Raw genomic sequence first — 16010 nt, forward strand, 5'->3', positions numbered from 1 at the left:
ACAGGATGGGTTGTAGTTTGGTCTGAATAATGATCAGCAACATCACAGAAATGAATTTTTGTGTGTTATATTTTAGCCTGTCACATCAACATTTGACACTGTATTCTTTTTACTTACTGCAGATAGTAAGAGCAGAAACAGCAGGAATTGTGCAGAATCAGAAAGTGAAGAGCTGCAATGTCTGGAGAAGAGAAACAGAAAGCCAGGCAGTGTGTGTGTGTCCAAGTGGCAGTACTGAGGGGTAAAAGGGGTTAAGCCTCTGGACAAAGAGGAGGTTAAATCATCATGAAGAGTGCCATTCCTGAAGCCTGCTCCAGTGAATCTGCAGGTATCCACTATAAATAATGAGCCTATAGGCCAATGCCATATATGCAGTTTGCAGTTCTCCCCCTTCATACCGCCCACTACACACACACACACACACACACACACTCTCTCTCTCTCTCTCTCTCTCTCTCTCTCTCTCTCTCTCTCTCTCTCTCTCTGTCTCTCTCTCTCTCTTTCTCACACGCGCGCGCCTACACGTGCACGCGCATATGTACTAGAGGTGGGAGTGGATGCTCGTGTAGCTGCTGGAAGCCAGGATGGGATAATCATGCGTGTCTGGATTCGGGCGTTGATGCAGCTGCCGTTGCTGGATCCGGACTGGACTCAGGGCGAAGGGTGGGTCTAGTTCCCGACTGGAGCTATCTGGACCTCATGTCGATGTTATCAAGTATTCCGAGAAAGACGAGGGCGATGGCCGTGAGAGGAGTTGATGCAGCTTTTTGAAAAGGTCCAGGCGAGAGAAATCGACCGTTTTCGCCGATGGAGGACAGAATTCGCCGGTATTAAAGCGCAGCCCCGGTTTGGAATAACTTGGAACAGGGCAGGAAGGATACCGAGGCACCCCTCAGAGGATATCGAAGGAGCCCATCTCTTGTTTTCTTCATGGTTTTCTAAACTGGGATAGAGATTGAACCGAAACGCGCCTGGAAGAACGGATCACTTTTGCATCGGTAATTAGGAGAGGACTGCCTCCTTGGAGCGAGCGGCAGCCGCATCCGACAGACCGGGGCGGGGGGAATACTTGGATGGAGAGGGCGCAGTGAGGGCTGAGAGAGCGGCTCGCCGTGTGTAGGAGGAGACGGAGGGAGACCGGGCAGTTTGAAGGGACGGGGAGCCAGGAGCGGCGCGGCGGCTCCATGAGCGGCTCCTGCCGGGACAGAGCGCCCAGAGCCCAGCCGGAGCGTCTCCACCGCCGCGGGTAAATCCCCGGGCTACAGGACGGCGGCCAGTTTGGAAGTTTTGATGCATATGATCACAACCACCATGATTTTTATGATTCTTGGTGCTTCAGTTGTAATGGTAAGACACATTCACCTCCCTCAGCCACAAGATGATTTTTTGATTCACTCACCGATGGCTATTTAATCAGAATTTTACAAATGTGCCATAAACGCTTAACATTTTGGGAGAAAGTACCTTACAGCAGGCCTATCAATGACATGTGGAAGTAGGTTAGCCTACCTATAATTACCTGCTGTCATAAATAAATAATCTAAGTCCGTTTTGAGGCAAGAGTCCCCCCTCTTAGGATCGGGAGGATCTACCAAGGATATTTTCTGTCCCTTTCTTTGTGATTCTTATTGTTGTTATCCATCCTAATAATAATGAAAAGAATCATCCGCTGTCTGTAGGAATAGCCTAGCCTATTGCTTGACATGTCCCAGCTGACTGGCATGGTTCTTTGCAGGCGATAGCCTGTTTAATGGACATGAACGCACTACTGGATCGCTTTCACAACTACATCTTACCGCATCTACGAGGGGAGGACCGCGTCTGTCACTGCAACTGTGGAAGGTAAATGCCATCATCCTCGTACAATGTTTGGGGATAAACGCGGTGGTGTGTGCTTTGTTATTATTTTTTTCCCCCCACATTTTTATTTCTATTTTTCTACCCGTCTGTTCTTAATTGCTGAAGAGGCCTCGAAGATTTCTGGCGGTGAAGCCCTGCAAAGCCAACGTGATATCAGCCCGTCTGTGCTTTTTACATAGCGACTGATGTTTTCACAGAGGTTTTTATTATTCGGTCTAACAGATAAACCCATCACACGTTCGGTCGCGGTGTGTGTGTGTGTTTATATTTATATACATATACATCGGCTGCGAGGATTTCGGCTTTGCTGCATATAACCTACGAAGGTGTGTGTCGGAGCCATAAATAGGTAATGAACTATGAGCAATCTAAGGCCGTTCAAAAACAATCTGAGCATCAAGTGTGCGATTCGGGCAGGCCTACGCGGTGTCGGCGAGAATATAAACCTGCTGAGCCAATTATGAACATATGAGAGCTGAAGTGAAGTGGTTATGGCTTAAGAAGTGCTATAGGGCTGAAGGGCTGCTCATCAAATTACCTGCTGTTTGCTGTCACAGTGAGAGCAGGTTTGAAGTCGGGGAAACAGCAGCAAGACACTCATTAATATATAAATTCTGATTTAGTCTGCACTATTATGCATTTTCCATCCACAGTAAAGCATGTAGCATGTAATACAGCAGGATGTAGGCTGTGTGGATGAGCAGAGACACAAGTGGGCCTCTGGTTTTTTTTTTTTTTTTCAGATTTAAGTCTCTACAGTGTCTGAGGGCATGAAAACAATGCTGGAACCAGATTATAAAGTAAGAGTCCCTTTTTAGCCAATAGATTCACCTCTGTCTTGTCCTCAGATATTGGATCCTGATTGGTCCATGTCCTACAGGCAACCTAGCTGCAGCCATGTGAACAGATCAGTGGTTTAGGAAGGGAAATGTCACTCTTCATGTTGGTGCAAGCTGAACAGATGCACATTAAACCCAAACAGCAGTCTATAGTGTGCATACTGCAGTGAGGGGGTTGGTGTAATAGCAGTTCATTGGCAGCATTAACTGGCCAGTTCCACTGTGTTGTTTTTAGCTTGTAAATACAGAAATCCTTCATCATCAGGTGGTATTAGATGATGTTTGTCAGAGAGGGATAATCTGAGTCAAAGTTTGGAGAGGCCTCTTGCACACCCCCAATATATGTGATGTGATATACTAATCAAGACAAAAAAAAAAAAAAAAAACATTTGGACACAGGGCTTATGATGAGATGAGGCATCAGTGAGAGTTTGTAATATTTTGACAATCACTTAACCCTTGCTACTGCAAACAGAGCTGTGATTATGAATGCAAGAATAATTTTGAAACTGTAGAAATATCTACATCAGATTCACTGACCTCCTCTAATACATTGATGAAATAAAACTACATACCACTGAACAGTATGCACAGTCAACCCTCTGCTCCTCCTGTTAGTTTTCAGGTTACTGTAACCACAGTGTCTTTCACTGACCTGGAAACACTCCTGAATGAGAGTCAGTCAACTGTTTTCACGTAAACAGCAGAAACGTGGGATACGTGGATGAATAGAGCAGAGCTTGGGCTTTGCTCGCCTGCCCTTCCATCCGTGATGTGTGGAGGTGTCGTGACGCCCACAGTGCTCACCTTATCAGGCTCGAGGACACAGCCAGTGTCTTTTTATTTGGCAGCCTCTGCGCTCTGATTTGGATGTAGTTTGTAGCTTCTCTGACGGACCAAAGCCTGGCCTACGATAGCTCCCTCTGGGGCAGAGAGGAGATCTAGGAGTGGACAGTGTGTGTTGCTGGGTGCCCCCGTATTGGTATCATGCTGTTTTTTTTGCAAGGCTGCAGGATAGTTGTCCTAAGGTGATCTAAATGCTCCGATTGAGGCATTTCCATTCCATTGCTGAAGGATTTTCATTTTAATACTAGAAAAAGAAGACAAACACATTTAAAAGATTAGCAGGGCACAGGTGAACAGGACTCACATCAGTTTAAAGATATACAGGCAACATTAAGTATTTTACTCACTGGTTTAGGTGTAGAAGTCCTCCTCAGGGAAAAGAAAGAAACCTGGAGGAAGATGTCTTTACGCATTGCTTAGATTTGTTTATTGTGAAAGATGTTTTGGTGTTAATGGACTTCGGTGGCAGTGTGGCTCAGGTCAGTGAGGTTTAATAGCGGGGTTTGATCCCCCATGTGGCCATGCTTCTTCAGAAACATACTTAAGGTGCTAATCTACAAGATCAGTTTTTTTTTTCTCCACATTTAGTACAAAGTGTTGTTGTGTTCCTGCTCTGCACCTCCCAGAGATCATCTGTCAATCAAACAGTGTAGGTGGAATTTCTGTTTATGGAGTTGCATGTCTGTAGGTGGAAATTTTATTCTTTGTCTGCAGCTGCTCATGATTCTTTCCTCTTCCTAAGTTTATGCCAAACAAGCTGGAACCATTAGTGCCGACTTCCAGTTAACTAAAGATAGCAGCTTTCAGATGTTGTGTCAGTCAGTAATGAAGATAAGCAAAGCAGACATTTATTTAAATAGGCAGAAAACGTGTGTTACCAACTCGGGGTGTGGAGTCACAAACCAGGGAGCGTCTAAAGAAAGACACTATCATGTTGCACTACAGAAAATGTACAATCTACTGCTCTTGGAGCTTGGCCCATACTAGGGATTAAAAGTCAGGATATCTCCGCTGCTTAAATTTCGACCATACATTTTTTTTTTTATCTCTCTCTCCTGCAAGTCCTTCAGTTTTCAGAAGTGCAACATTAAATTGCTGGAGTACTTTACTACTCTTTCACTATGCAAAGTTTTGGTAATGCACATCAAAAACCTGCATCAGTCTAAACCTGTTATCAGCGTAATACCCCAAAGTGTGTGAGTGTATCTGTACACATTTCCAGCAGTTAAATCTCTCAGCTCCCACTGTGTTCCCTTACAGCATTTTGTCAGACGACTGCCTGTGTTGTTAGTTTTTGTAAAAAAGCTTTCAAACCCTCTCAGGAGAGCAGGTAATATCACCATAGTAAGACTTTCATATCAACTGGATATATCTGTTTTACAATGGAGCGGAGTCAGCGCAGGGAAATGTGGCAAAGTGAAACTGATGATCGTTGAGCAGAAGCTGCTGCAACAGTTGATATTCACAGATACATATAATGTTATCATGCACGGTGTTCCTTAGCTGTAATGCAGCAGACTGATGTGTATGTATATGTAACATTTCAGAGCAACATTTCCATATTTTTTTGCCACAGTTCCTCTTTCTTCTAATGTGGGATGTGATTACCTGGTTAGTAGCAACTCGCACGCTGTCCTTTCACGTTTTAAAACTTTAAAGAGTCTTTTTAGTCTTTATTTTGGATTTAAATAGGATTTTAATTTAAGCCCACTCCGACAATTATTGATAGTTATAGGAAGACTCAAGAAATATATTTGCTCACTTTTAATACATTTTATATTACAGTGGAGCAGAACAGAGCAGATACCTGTTTGAATATGGGAGTCAACGTCTTGCTGAAAGACACCTCAACAGTAGTCACTGAAGGAATTAGCAAACTATTGCTCACTCTCTTTTCAGGTCATGAGGTTTTTCTGCTAATTCACAATCACAAACCGGCCATAAACTTCTCTGCCTAAAGTGCAGCCTGGGGACACCCAGTAGTCCTTCGGTGGGGAGGGGGAGCTTCAGGAGGTTTCAAGCAAAGTGCAATCTGATTAAAATTTCAAAATTTTAAGGCGTCATCTGAGTTCAAAGTGTAGATAGAATACTATTTTCATTTTAGGTGCTCATATTATGTAGCCTAGTCCAGTGGTGTCTGTGGTCCTCAGGGTCAGGGAAATTTGGACAGTCGTTTTTCAAGGTAAGGTTATACAGGCAAGGAGCAAATTAAATGGAACACATGAATAAATGAATGGAGAAACATAACAAATGCAGCCACTGATACACAGGATTCGAGGGCTCACTAAATGGTTCAGTGAGTATGACAATGATGTGAATCATGCTATGGCCTTCATAGTCGCAAATTCTTGATGAAACCAAACACTTTTGGGAGATTTTGGAGCGACATGTTAAACAGTGCTCTCCACCATCATCATCAAAACACCAGATGAGGAAATATATTTTGTGACAAATACTGTTCATCTTTTCAGTAGAGTTCAGAGACTATGAAGACTGAAGCTGTTTTTCCCTTTAATTTCTGTCCCATCTGTCTCTGTCAGACATGTCTAAAAATAGTTTTAACAAAATTATATGTTGGTTTAATTACTCTTATAAGGACACAAAACTGATTTAGATCTTCTCATATATATGTATATCTAACCCTCCCATCACATTACCCTGTCTGTCCTCCTTCCAGGCATCATGTCCACTATGTAATCCCATACGATGGGGACCATTCCTTGGTGGACTCATCAGAGAACTACTTTGTGAGTGACAGTGTGACCAAGCAGGAGATGGACTTGATGCTGGGGCTACTGCTGGGCTTCTGCATTAGCTGGCTGCTGCTGTGGCTGGACGGAGTCCTACACTGTGCCGTCAGGGCCTGGAGGGCGAGCCGCTACTATGGTGAGCTGGACATTGTCTGCCATACATACACACGGACACAACTCCAACAAGAGCTCAGCAGATTTTTAAATATCTCATCTCTATATCTATCTCTGTTCATTTCGGCTGTGTGTGCTGTGATGTGAATATACGGCTACATGAAAAAACATGTCACAGCATGTCCACAGGGACAAAAATTTAAATAATCTAAATTTGTCAAAATATCTATATATAAATCAGAGCAGGATTTGCAGTGGTACATCTTATTAGCAAAATACTTCTATGCATAAAAATATGCATTCACCATGTATCTGTATGTGTAAGCGCCTGCCAGGTTAACACAGCAGTTGGTGGAGCTTTGGAAAATGACCTTCCCCCCATTGCTTGGCCCATTTTTGGCTCTTCTCATGGATTTTGTTTTTCTCAGTTTACTGCGACCTCTTGGAAAATCACAGCTAAACCTTCCAACTGTGTAATGATTCAGACACAGTGATATCAGTAGAGGTGAAACAAAATTTAAATGGCTGTCCTAAATACCTCAAACCCCATTTCACTAATAATCCTCTTAATTTGTTTTCGGGAAACAGCACTAGTAACATGCTAACGTAACAGCACCATCATTAAGTGTAATTACTACAATCTGAATATATTAAACTCAAAATTATCTAATAAGACAACACAAAATGAACGTAAAATCATACCTTAATGAGACCTGCAACAACACAGAACCCCCAACAGACCATGATCATTTTATATTTTCAGAGTAGAAAATATGAGGTTAAAAGCTACACTTTTTACTCTAATAGAAAAAATAAATAAAATAAATTTGTACTGAAAAAAACCCCACTAAGTAAGTTATTTACTTATTAATTGAAATTATAAATGCTGAAGATAAAGGGGAGTTTTGAGGAGGGGTTTAAAAAAGGACACTGACTTCCACAGCTGATGGACCCAGAAGGTAAACATAGGTCTCCCATGGTGATAGGGATCATTTGAAGGGCTCTGAAAGAGGATCTCAAAAAGCAGTCAGACAAATCACAGGAATGGTGACAAGGGTGACAAGGACTTAAGTAATTTGGCCTCTTCTGTCTTCTGATTAGCGTAGGTCCAGTGTTCTGAACTAACTGCAGTATGTTTATATTTCTCCTGCTAAAGACCACAAGCACGTGACAACAATCAAGCCTGAGGAGCTAAAAGCAGGAGTGACCTTCTCCAGGCCAGCAAATAAAAGAAACAAAATCTCATCATAGTGATGTGCTCCAGCTAAATAAAACATGATTATGCTTCTTAAACAGCTAATGCCAGACCTAACATGTTTGGCTTCATTATGTTTGTTAACAGGCTACTCTCACTACACATAAGATTTATAGTGCTTGTACAGGGACAGGAAGGAACAGGACCCTTGAGTCTTTCAGGTGGAAGGAATGTTCATACATTTAGCTTTAGCTATAGAAATATGACATAATGTCAGATACATCTATAACACAAGGCTTTATTGGGCTTTAAGCTGTGTGTCAGCTGCATAACAGTGGAGTTAAATCTGTCTGTGGATGATATTCCCCAAAGACAGCATATAAATAGAGAATAGTCAGGCACCCCAGCTAGACCCTTGGGGAACTCCACAAGAGAGTGGGGTCCATAAAGACAGTTTTATCAAAGAAACCACACTGGCAGCATATCACTGATACGAATAAAACTTTTCAGAAAATGTATTCAAATACTATGGTCCACTCTGTCAAAGGCCAAGCTATGGGTCAAGGAAAATTAAACCAGTTCCTGACTTCGAAATAGTATCTGCTGGTTGGCTGGCAACCTCACACTAATGACAAGGCACCAGTCACAGTGCCTGGCCAGGAAATAGTCCCAGCATGTAACTCCCCAGAAAACCACAACTTGTCATTTTTAACCTAATAATATACACCATATTAATAGTTGAGCTTTAGCGATTAATTCAGCTGTGGACAGAGCCATGCTAGCTGTCTCCCCTGAACTACCTACTGGCTCCAGGCCCTGGCTCTAGCACCACAGTTGTCTCTAGCTCCATGTACAGACATGAGAGTGGTATCCATCTTGTCATGTAACTTTCTGAAGAAGACTAATGAGCGTATTTCCAAAAATGTCAAACTATATCCTGCAGAAATCATCATCATCTTATTATAGAAACATGCTTTGATCTTTGTACACTAAAGATGAGCAGTGTAAAACCTGCACTGAAGACTGGGAGCCAGGATGATGTGTTGACCCATTTACACAGACAGCAAACATGGAGTTTGGGCCTTTGCTTGCTTCAGAAAGGGACTTATGTTATATAGGCTCTTTTCACAGCAGACATTTTGATTTGTCATGGTCCTCTGTTCAAGTTTCTCGGTAAGTCATGAAAGTGTGACAGTGAATCAGCATGAACTATACCATTACCCTGAAACTGAAGCAGCTGAATGGAATTCAACCATCATTAATTTTATTATTTACGCCTGTGCTTTTCCTGCTGTGATGAGTCAAAACGTCTTCAGTGACATTTTGAAAAACCATCACAGGTGTTTCCAATTACTCTTGCTGATTAGACGTCCTCTCAGGTTGAAGATGGGTGGGGCTATGCTAGGATTTACATGAGGTCACCAGACTCCATTAATCAAAAAGAATGGCTGCGCTACCTTTGGCCATGCCGCTGGTTACGTAGGGGTAAGGGCGGGGAAACCTGCTTAAATGGAGTGCAAGCGGCATATGAGGCGGCTGGTATGACATTGAAGCTCTATCAGAAAATTAAAGTAATCTTTTCACAGCTTTTAAGTGTTGGCAGAGACAGTACAGTGCCTTTTCTGCTTGAATTCAGCCAAGACAAGCCGCGTGACATATGTTCTTATTTGACTGTATTGTGTACAGTGCCGTCGGTACACGTGGTACTTTGTTTACTTGTTGGAAAAAGCTGTGGATTCCAGTCAACATAAATTACGTTAATGTTTTGAATGCCAAAACATCAGTGTGAGGGTCAGGTTTTACACCTCACACAGTGATAAAGGTGTAGTATGTCCCACTCAAAAAAAAGAAGAAGCTAATAGGGGACGCAGGGAAGAACAAAGATCAGTCTGTACACACCTATACAGTCCTGAAAAGAGGTCTAACCATTCGAAATAATTAGAATCACTCTTTAACATGACTAATGACATTACTTCTGCCTCAGTAGTAGCTGTATGTCCCAGAAATGTGTGTCCACCCAATTATTGAGACCGTTACCATTATGCAGTGGTTCAGTGGTTACACCACAGCAAGAAGATCCCGGTGTGGACTCTGGCCCTGTAACTGTCTGGACGGTGTTACATGTGTGCTCTCTGCATGTTTGCATCATTTCCCTGTTTCAGGTCCAAAGTCAGGTGATGGATGGAAACTCAGTATTATCCACAATGTGAATAGGAGCATCTACACACTAATATGTGAGAAAAACATGAGAATAAGAAAAAAAATAATTTACAGGGTGCGTAAAATATGGATCAAATTTACAGGTTTACAGAAAGCCACAACCACTGATAGATACATCAAGTGTCTTAGTGTATAGATGTATGTATATTGCCTAAATGCACATCCTGTCACTTTACACTGAAGATAACATGAAATAATCTGCAGTACTACCTAAAAAATAGCTGTCTAATGAAAAACCGTTGTGTCTATATTAAAGAAACATTGCTTTTGTGTGATAACAGCAGTTACTGAGACTGGTTCAAACCAGGCCAGAGAAACAGAGATTGAGAAATGACTTCACTCCCACCATCTGCCATGCTGTAGTGAAAGCCACATTCCCACATACTATGTGTTTAAGTCCAACTGAGTGTGATAGTTGCTCCTTAATTTCCTGTCTGCTGTCAGCACCCCGTCTCTCTGAAATATCTCTCTCAGTCCTCGTGCCATCTCCTCCTGACAGATGAAGGATGCATGTTACTTTAGTACAAGAGAAGGAACGCAGCAGGTTTAATGAGACAGAACATGTGCTGTACAGTTTACAAGTATCATTTGGCTTGTGTTATTGTGCAGACACAAGCAAAGAAATAAAAAGCTTTTAGTGATATTAAAGCCATGCAGCTATTAGACGCACATGTGAAATCATGACAGCATGAAAGCTCTCATAGTCTGGTGCTCTGCTGATGAGATATCAACCACTGACAATGCAGAGCATCATAATATCAGAGCCCTGACAAGATGCTCACTGATGAGCTTGGTATTAGCATCCTGGATTACAGTGTGTTTTAGTTTCTCAAGGCCACAGATGTTGCACAGGCTTCTTGACCCTGCCAAGATTAAAACCTGACAAAGTTTTTGTTGTGTTCTGTTGGCACAAATGAGCTAAATTTAGAAATAGTGACTATAAGCAATGAATCTAAAAAAAAAAAACTGGATTTGGAGGGATTCGGGTTGAATATTGTATGTACTCTCTGCTGTTTGGTGTCAGGGCAGGCTTGTATTGTGGAGGTGGCCTGGATCTTCAGTTTTAAAGATAATGCTAAAGTAGGTGATATGTGACCTGGATACTTGGACCGCCATGGAAAAGCTCCTCAGGCAAGGATGGGAAAGTATCAAGCGATGATCAAAGAACGATGGTTATCACTTAGAAGTTATCTGAAAGTGCACTAATCTGGGTTTTTTAGAACAGAAAATATCATGTGATACTCAGAGATTTCACTGTTTTCTTTAGATGCCACTACAATAAACAAGGTGCTTGAATTACACAAGCTTTGATAGTTGCAGGCTTCTGCTCTGCACAGAGGTGTGGATGGTTGTGCAGCAGCGGGTGAGACAATGCTGTTTTCACCAGTGCATTAGCACAACAGTGTAAAATACATCATCATGAAAAAAAAACACCCAGAGAGGAGGGAACATCCATATTCATCAGCAGCAGTTATAGAGTGGGGGATATAGGCTTCTTCTTTTGTAGCGGGAGGGAATATCCCCTTGCTTGTGTGTGTGTGTGTGTGTGTGTGTGTGCGCATGTGTGTGTGTGTGGACTGTGACGTTGATGCTAGGTCAGACTCGTTTAGCCTCCCCAAGATGAGGAGTGAAGGTGAGGCTGACAGGGTGGGGAATGGTGTGTGTGTGTGTGTGCTGGTGTGTTGGGGGTGCAGGATGGAGATGCTGTCATATCCCCACCCCCCACATACACACATTCTCTCCGCCAGAGCTATAAATAGAATGAGAGAGAGCAGCTGGAATGGCAAATGAGAAACAACACACACACACACACACACACACACACACACACACACACACACACACACACACACACACACACACACACGGTGCATTGAGATGCACGTTGATTCCCATTGCTTTTTTTCCCCACCTAATTCCATTTCTAGCTCCGCCCTCTCCCCCTCCCTCTTCACTTATTGAATCGACTCATGGCCATTTCCTTTACAATGCTTCCTGCTACTATTTTTTTTTTTTAATCGCTAATGTGTCATGAATATACCATACTAGAGTCTCTTTTTGCAAAGACACAAGGGACAGAGAAACACAAAAACTCTCTCAAAAATGGAGAAAATGATGACCTGGCGTTCAGCATTAACCCCCTCCCCCGATCTCCTTTCCCTCTCCTCTAAAAGAGAATAACAATTGTGTCTTCGCCTCCCATTTTCTGCCTTGCATTATCATTTCTCTCGACTCCATCTCCATCCTTTTATTCAAATGAGAAAAACCTGTCTTCGTTGCCCCTTTTTCTTTGGATACCCTTCAGAGCAGTCCTTGTGGACAGCATACCCATTCACAGCTATAAATAACTCTGTCTCTCTCCCTCCTCACCTCCACCCAACACCTCACCCCCCAACTCCACCACCACCACCACTGGCTCATCCTCTAGCAGGGCCATTTGCCACTGGGTTTGCTGTCTAGGGCTCTCCCCTCCTTCTCTCTGTGCTGTCTCTGTGGACCTCGCTCTGCCTCACCGGCTCCAGTTTATAACCCGAGAAGCACAAATGTCTGCTCCGCCATTCCCCTCTCCACGTTATACACCACACATTCATGAAATCCCACTTCGTTTCCAGACAGTCACCGATTTCGGGCCTGGGCAGCCTTTCTATTGTTTAGCCTGTGTATTTTGTATGTACAATACAGCACAGTGGGTGCAGAGAGATACATTTGTTACACTCTATTAAAAAAAAAAATCAGTGTTTAGTCTTAATCTCACCTGTGGTATCATTTTGACTGTAGAGAAATAATGCCCAGGCACATGTTAAACAGTCCACCTAAACACAAACGTGGAAAATCAAGGGCAATGCCATGGTGCACTTCAAGAGATTGGTACCATTTAACATTCTCATCCAATATTTCAATGTCCCAAGCTTTTGTCTCATCTCTTGTCACTCTGTCCTCACTGTAAAAAGCTCACCCCTACTTCCCAGAATTAAAAGTTACAGCTATGATAAAGCTGGTGGCTAAAACACATATTAAACATCAGCATTTAAAGTCTGAAGTCCGCATGGAGCTCACAACTTATTTTTTATGCAATGCACCATGGAGAACAAAAAACCTTTAGGCATCTGATTCTGGGTCACTTTTTGGGTTTAACTGGCACATCTTTTAAAATATTAAATGTTGTATGGAATATATGATTTAGAGATACATGACCTGCATTTTTATGTTTGCCTGTTCTGGGTTTACTTTAAAATTTCACAAATGAAACACATTTTGCTCAGAACATGGCAGAAAAGTAAAATCTAGGCCATCGTGGAACTTATTTCTCCACTGAAACGGAGCATGACAATTTTAAAAAATGCATCATATCAGAGACAGGACAAACTGACAAACCAATTCCTACATATTCCAGAACAAACTGAATGACAAAGAAGTGCTTGGACTTGGAAAAGTAGAGTTCACAGCACAGAGATTAGTCCTCTGTGTTGCTGGTTGTTGATGTGTCCTGTCTGCCTCTAACTGGATTTAGAGCCAGAAAACCAGGCTAAGAAGGATTTTACACTATTGTGTGTCTTTATCTCATGAGTGTGTCTTATAGCTACTTGGCTTTGGTGTCTGCAAAAAACCTGCATTCAGTTGTCTTTGCTCATGTCTGCACAAGAGAGACAATAAACCACATAGACTGTGACTGCACACACTTGTGAGTAGAGGTAAAGAAGGGGAACAGGAAAGGAAATAATCACCTCCTCCTTCTTCTTGAGGCTTAATAGACCCCCAGAGCTCATTGTTGACCCCTAGCAGGTTAAGTTACCCTGTGATTCTGTATCCTATTTTGAGGAATCTGATCTAAATTACGCATCAGAGCAAATGGTACTGACTTCAAACAGACAACCAGTTCTTCAGTCACACTTGTGCCACCGGCCTCTTCTGACAACCCTGTTGCCTCTCATCTGCTTCTTCCAGATACCCCATCCTGGTCATGGCTGCCGCAGTTCTGCAACCTTCGAGACCTTCGTCGCCGAGCCCAGCTCCGACAACTGGAGGATTCCAGCGGCAACATGGTCCACATCAAGCAGAAGCTCTACCACAACGGCCACCCCAGTCCCCGCCACCTCTGACTCTTAAAAACTACACAACAAAATCAACAACAAAAAGATAAATCTACATCCCCTTTCCTAAAACACCTTCTCCTTTCCCCTCCAAAACCCCTCACCTTCCTTCCCAAACTGCCCTTAGGCCAACTATTGCCTCAGAGACCCTGGAAAACTGCCCTCCCACTGTTCATAACATGGCCCCCTTAAAACTCCCATGACAGGACTTTCTTATGACTAATCCTGGCCCCTGTCAGCACTAAAAAACAAAACAAAACAAAAAAAAAAATCCCAAAAATGGAGCAAGATGACGATTATTTGTTGCCACTGAAATCTTGTCTTATGTCCATGTCCACCATTGTGGGAGGAGGAAGGAAAAAAAAACATTTTTAAGGGTGTTTTTTCTGTATAGAGACATTTTCTGTGTTCATTGTTAAACTTGGCATGCTCTTTTAGAACAGGGTAAGATGTGGGCAGTGTATGGAACGGGGCGGCAAGATGGGTGTCATGATATTTTTTTTTCTCTATTGGGTGGGAGGGGGACTTTGTTGGCGTGGGGCGGGGCGAATGCGACTGGTGGGTGGGTGGGTTTTTGTGATAGTTAGGTTGCTGCTTCTGTAAATAGTTATAAATATGGGCAAATGGGATTTAAGAGTCTTTAAGAGGGGGTGTGTGGGGGGATTTTTGTGTGAGTCGGTTATCAATAGGAAACCTAATGATGAACTGTGTGAGTAAAGATTAGGAATGGAACAGAAAGACGAGTCTGTTTGAAAACTGGATGTGAAACCATGTGATTTCTGCTAAAAACACAGATTAATTAGCTTTGTTACTTAGTGAATTAACTGAATGTATTAATTTTTTCTGTAAATATGTGAGGGGGAGGGGAGCGTGTACAGTTGCGGTCAGGGTTCTCTTCGCTATATTATCATTCTTTAGAAGACACGAGAGGAGAAATAAATGCCAGCCAAGATGAGTCAGTTCAATACACACTCACACACACAAACACACACACACACATCCTTCTCCATCTTCCCCACAATGTGCTCAACAGCACAGTTCAATTTTCTTTATCCAATTCCCTCTCACTTATCAGGAGCAACCAGCCTATCAGCAGAGGGAACCCTCACCCAGCCCCCCCCCTCGCCCTCTCTGTCCAGACATTGCTGTTGTGAGGATGAAATGTCTGTTTTATTAAAAGTGCCATTGAAGCACAACAGTGACCTCTGATGTTTGATTGTGTCATTCCAATCATATGAGCGAAGATGAGAACACATTCTCATAGCCAGAGGTTGTTCCAGAGCACCAACAACAGACAGATTATACAGAGAGGTCCTGCTGACAACTTCAGTTCTGTTTATTATAAATTCAAATAGAAATTTCATAAGCACTGACTAACAACACTTCTGAAATGACTAACAATGCCAATGACATCCTGATGCTGCTGAGAAAAGCCCTCCACTGTTATCATCCTGTGGTACACTGTGACACGTTCCAGAGAGAGTGAGGGCATTTAAGAATATTTTCACCTTGGTTTTGATATTATTTAGCAAATATATACATACCTCTTCAGTCTGCATGGACAGTCATAAATACTGCCCACCACAGGTGTTCACTATGTCAGTTTGAATATATAAACTACAGCTGAGACTAATGATTTTCATTATTGATTAACCACTTGAGTACAGAGAGATGAGTTTAATCTATAAAATGTGCATAACAGTTTTCTACAGCCTAAGTTGACATCTTTAAGTTGTGTCTCCTCTCCGGGCAGCAGTCTCACAGCCAAAGGTATCAAAATTACAGTGATGTAAAACTGACAAAGGCAGATCTGAGAAGCTGAAACTAATGAACATTTGGCCATTTGTTCTTGAAAAATGACCAAATTTAACACGACCAAAGTTGCTGTTGAACTAATCATTTTAGCACCAAGCTACACCTGATGTTTTTTTATTTATTTATTTTTTACTCTGCACAAGTGTGAGAAAAGTACCACAGTCACCTGCACAAGCACTGTGATTGTAAAGCACCTGTACTACCAGCAGTAAGACAAAACAAATGTCACCTGATATAAACAGTGGTTATTGAGAAATCTAGGTTATTGAAAACCTACTGT

General features: G+C 42.4%; 1 protein-coding gene across 1 annotated transcript; it reads left to right on the top strand.

Annotated features, from left to right (window-relative positions):
• Positions 1–1290: 1290 nt before the first annotated feature.
• On the top strand, positions 1291–13924 carry tmem240a (transmembrane protein 240a). Its single transcript, XM_041060374.1, has 4 exons — positions 1291–1347; positions 1736–1842; positions 6223–6431; positions 13770–13924. The coding sequence occupies exons 1-4, from the start codon at positions 1291–1293 to the stop codon at positions 13922–13924; spliced, it is 528 nt and encodes a 175-aa protein (XP_040916308.1).
• The last annotated feature ends 2086 nt before the right edge of the window (positions 13925–16010 follow it).

This window comes from Toxotes jaculatrix, chromosome 2 (genome assembly GCF_017976425.1).
Source record: "Toxotes jaculatrix isolate fToxJac2 chromosome 2, fToxJac2.pri, whole genome shotgun sequence".
NCBI classification, from domain to species: domain Eukaryota; kingdom Metazoa; phylum Chordata; class Actinopteri; family Toxotidae; genus Toxotes; species Toxotes jaculatrix.

Coding starts and splice junctions, on each gene's coding strand:
- tmem240a (XM_041060374.1), top strand. CDS start 1,291: ATGCATATGATCACAACCACCATGATTTTTATGATTCTTGGTGCTTCA. Junction 1,348..1,735: donor TTGGTGCTTCAGTTGTAATG/GTAAGACACATT, acceptor GGTTCTTTGCAG/GCGATAGCCTGTTTAATGGA. Junction 1,843..6,222: donor TGTCACTGCAACTGTGGAAG/GTAAATGCCATC, acceptor TCCTCCTTCCAG/GCATCATGTCCACTATGTAA.